The 4,596-nt window shown below is 48.3% G+C and overlaps 1 protein-coding gene across 1 annotated transcript in view; it reads left to right on the top strand.

The window, feature by feature from the left end:
• Positions 1–4,596, top strand: part of LOC107300043 (acetylcholine receptor subunit gamma-like) — a gene marked incomplete at its 5' end in the record, with an annotated part of 17,642 nt that overhangs the window by 3,757 nt on the left and 9,289 nt on the right. The window contains one exon of the mRNA XM_015829387.1: positions 170–267. Within this exon, the coding sequence (XP_015684873.1) occupies positions 170–267 (98 nt within the window). The remainder of the gene's footprint in view (positions 1–169; positions 268–4,596) is intronic.

The following is a 4,596-nucleotide window of genomic DNA, read 5'->3' as shown; positions in this document are numbered from 1 at the left end:
GAGGGAGGGGAGAAGAGAAGGAGAGGGAGGGAGGAGAGGGAGGGAAGGAGGGAGAGGGAGGGGGAAGAGGGAGGGAAGAGGAGAAGGAGAGGGAGGAGGAGGTTGCAACCTTACTTCAGCGGCACCCGTGCCATGAATTGATCCGAGTTGTGTGTCTTCTCCTTGCAAGGTCTCAGACCTACAATGCCCTTGAAATCAACCTCTTGTTGACTGTCGAACAGGGAAAAACAATTGAATGGATTGTCATTGAGTCCAACGCTTTCACAGGTAAGCTGGTGGGAGGAAGGATTGCATGATGTGACTTGGCTCTTGCTACCTCTGGAATGTCATCCTAGCATTTGGACCATCAGTGATCAACCTGACACCTCTGGTTGAAAGTCCCTTTCCTCCTGCTTCTCTGCCTGCCTCGTTGTGGCATTCCAGGATAGACTGTCCCTGAACATGGAGGTTCCCATCAGCTCTCTCACCTGTAGCCACCAATAAAGCTAAGTTTAGTCCTTTTTAAGGGATGCTAAAGCACCTTTTCCTCCACTGCATGGGGACTAAAGCTTCTAGTAGACTAGGGGTAGGCAACCTTGGCTCCTTTATGACTTGCGGACTTCAACTCCCAGAATTCCTGAGCCAGCATGGCTCAGCTTGGAAACCTCTCCCTTTCCCCTCAGCATGGCTGGCTCAGGAATTCTGGGAGTTGAGGTCCACGAGTCACAAAAGAGCCAAGGTTGCCTACCCCTGCCCTAGACCTAAGATTTGTTATGGTTAACTTAAAACTATGCTCCCTCCTAATTATTTGGCAACTGAAAACGAAGTGAGAATGGCTTCAGCTCAATTCGTTGCAGCGTTGACACGCTCCTTTGCTCAGCTTTTCTGATTGCCTGGCTTTCATAGCCAGATGTTACATTGGGCAACATCGGGGGCAGGGGAGCTTAACAATACACCCCTTGTTGGGGGTGTGTGTGATATAATCTGCATTTTAATCGTTCGTCGAGATTTTTCAAAAGTCTTTCTCCTAACCAGTAGATACTTTAAAAAAAAAATTGTTTTAGCATTGCCGGCACCATCTCTGTGGATTTTTTGAGCCTAAGAAGATAAAACCTATTCCTGCTTCTACTTTTTCCTCCGGTTCTTTGCGCTGGGGTTTCGTTATCTGCGGCGTAATTGTAATTTTTAATATTGAGGCGCCCGATGGACTATTGTATTGTCTCTCCGTCTTTGTTTAAGTCCTCCTCTCTTCCTGTTCTCAGCAGCGTGTTTGAGGGGGGCTGACGTTTCACGCGGCCCTTTTCGTTTCCTTCCCCCCCTACTCTAGCGTGTGTCTCATCTATTTTAGAAATCAGTCAATTAAATCGCCTTTAGATTTTATTATGTAGAAATTAAATAAATAAAGCGGCAGATGTAGCCGTGGGACCCTTTTTCCCCAATTTTGAATCCATTAGTTGCGCCTTATTCTCTTCTAACTATGGCTTCCTGGCCGACAAATCCTTCCACGGGGAAAAACAGTAAAAATAACTCGGTAAACGTTACCCACAATTTGATCTACAGAATCAAAAGCCTCTAAATGCAGGGAGTCCACGACTTACAAGCCCTTTGTTTAGTGACCATTCGTTAAGTGATTGTTCAAAGTTACCGTGTTTTCCCCAAAAGTAAGGCCTACACCAGGGGGTCTTCAAACTTGGCCCTTTTATGACTTGTGGACTTCAACTCCCAGAATTCCTCAGCCAGGCACACTGGCTAAGGAATTCTGGGAGTTGAAGTCCGCAAGCCATGAAGGGGCCATAGTTCCTTCCTGGTGGCTGAGGAATTCTGGGAATTGAAGTCTACAAGTCATAAAAGGGCCAACTTTGAAGACCCCTGGCCTACACCAACAATAAGCCCTAGCTTGATTTTGGGGGGTGGGCCTGATATAAGTCCTATCGCAAAAATAAGCCCTAGTTTTGGAGCGAGGCGCACTCCTAAAAATCAAGCTAGGGCGGGAGTGGGGGGTGGAGCTGCCCCACCCACCCCACACCCAGTTGCAGCCAGGCCTCTCCTTGCCGGCCCACTTCTGAGGCCTCTTCTGCAGCCAGGCCTGCATTTCTCAGTCACAGGGCTTTCCGGAAGGCCTCTGCAGCCGAGAACTGAGCTATGGATTCAATCCATAGCTCGGTTCTGCAAGAGCTCAGCAGCCAAGCACCAAGTTATGGATTCAATCCATAGCTCGGTACTCGGCTGCGTAGGCCTTCTGGAAAGGCCTGACTGCAAAATGCAGACCCAAATGCAGCTGCAGAACTTTGGCCCCAGAAGAAGTGGACCGGCTGAGTGAGGCTGTTGGTGCTGGAGGTGAGGTAAGGCCTACCCCGAAAATAAGACCTGATGCCTCTTTTGGAGGCAAAAAAAAAAGACCCGGTCTTGTTTTTGGGAAAACACGGTACACCAGCACCGAAAAAGTGACATATGACCATTTTTCACACTTACGACTGTTGCAATATCCCCACGGGATCAAAATTCAGATATTTGGCAACGGGTGTGTATTTATGACGGTTGCAGTGTCCTGGGTTCACGTGATCACCTTTTGTAACTTTCTGAGCCGGCTTCCGACAAGCAAAGTCAATGGGAAAAGCTAGATTCGCTTACTTGATTAGCGACGAAAATGTTTGGTTCAGTTGGGTTATAACAGACTAAGAGGATAGGAGAATAATAGGAGAGTTGGAAGGGACCTTGGAGGTTTTCTAGTCTAACCCCCTGCTCAAGCTGGAAACCCTATAACATTTCAGACATATGGTTATCCAATCTCTTCTTAAAAACCTCCAGTGATGGAGCACCCACAATTTCTGGTGGCAAATTGTTCCATCGATTAATTGTTCTCACTGTCAGGAAGTTTCTTCTTAGTTCTAGGTTGCTTCTCTCCTTGATGAGTTTCCATCGGTTGCTTCTTGTCCTGCCTTCAGGCGCTTTGGAGAATAGCTTGATTTCCCTTGTCTTCTCCTAAGGCTGACGGTGACGTTGATGCTGGTTTCTCCAGGGACCCCCCCTCCCCGAATTTTCTGAGCCCCCCGCAGAGACTGGCGGGTCTCCGTCATGTTTTAATATAACGTATCCAAAACACAAGTGGGGGTCTTCTGGCAGCAAGAGCTTCCCATCACAAGCCAGTCATTTTGCCTCGTTAAAAAGCTGTCGCTCCGGCAGATGTCATGAGCTGGGAGACAAATATCAGCTTAATAATACGTTACGCCTGGCCTGGCACAACAGCTGAGAGGAGGGAAGAAAACAGAGGTGTGTTTTTTTTTTCTCAAAGACACCTAGAGATCTTGGCGACCAAGAAAGGAGAATATTGGTAGCTGAGGGTTGAAATGAGGGGCCCTTGGGGGGTCTCTGGGCTGGGTGGTTTTCTTGCCGACGTTTCATGAGCCAAATTAGGTAACCTCATCAGTGCTAGAAGGAGTGGGGTTTGAGGAGAGGAGGAGGAGGAGGAGGAGGAGGAGGAGGAGGAGGAGGCCAGTGGGTCCTTTGTGTTGGCTGAGTTTGGTTGTTTTCTTGTAGATGTTTCATTACCCAAACTAGGTAACCTCATCAGTGCTAAAAGGGAGTGGGGTTGGAGGAGGAGGAGGAGGAGGAGGGTGACGCCAGTGGGGTCCTTGGCTGAGCTTGCAGGCATTTCATTACCCAAATAGGTAATATTATCAGTGCTAGGAGGGAGTGGGGTTTGCTGGGAGGAGGAGGAGGAGGAGGAGGAGGAGGAGGACGATGACTTTGGGATCCTTGTGCTCTCTGAGCTTGGTTGTTTTCTTGCAGACGTTTCATGACCCAACTAGGACGTAACATCATCAGTGTTAGAAGGGAGTGGGGTTTGGAGGAGGAGGAGGAGGAGGAAGAGGAGGAGAGGGGGGTCCTTGACGCTGTCTGCGCTGGGTTGTTTTCTTGCAGATGTTTCATCACCCAAACTAGGCAACATCATCAGTGTTAGAATCCTAGCACTGATGACGTTATCTAGTTTCAGTAATGAAAGATCTGCAAGAAAACCACCCAGCTCAGACAGCACCAAGACCTCCTCAGATTTTGGAGACTCTGCAGCTTCCATGTTGCATCTCAGCCCAGCCTTTAGCTGAAATCTCCTTGCAGAGAGGAGCCATTCTAGAACCCATGTTTGGATTCTTTCTTCCTGCTTAGGGACCCTTCATTCAGACACCAAGCACTCCGAGCAGTCTTCTGCTTCGGCCATTCTTAGAAACATAGAACAAAGAATTATAGGGCTGGAAGGGACCTTGGAGGTCATCCAGTCCAACCCCCTGCTCAGGCAGGAGACCCTATACCATTTCAGACAAATGGTTATCCAGTCTCTTCTTAAAAACCTCCAGGGATGGAGCACCCACAACCTCTGGAGCAGGGGTCTTCAAACTTGGCCCTTTTATGACTTGTGGACTTCAACTCCCAGAATTCCTCAGCCAGCCTCCATTTTGTATGTTAGATTTAAGACAGGGGTCTTCAAACTGGGCCCTTTTATGACTTGTGGACTTCAACTCCCAGAATTCCTCAGCCAGCCTCCATTTTGTTTGTTAGATTTAAGAAAGGGGTCTTCAAACCTGGCCCTTTTATGACTTGTGGACTTCAACTCCCAGAATT

The sequence above is a fragment of the Protobothrops mucrosquamatus genome, unplaced genomic scaffold (genome assembly GCF_001527695.2).
Source record: "Protobothrops mucrosquamatus isolate PMUCROS unplaced genomic scaffold, P.Mucros_1.0 scaffold6010, whole genome shotgun sequence".
In the NCBI taxonomy this organism is placed as follows: Eukaryota; Metazoa; Chordata; class Lepidosauria; order Squamata; family Viperidae; genus Protobothrops; species Protobothrops mucrosquamatus.
This window is presented reverse-complemented; position numbering and strand designations above follow the sequence as displayed.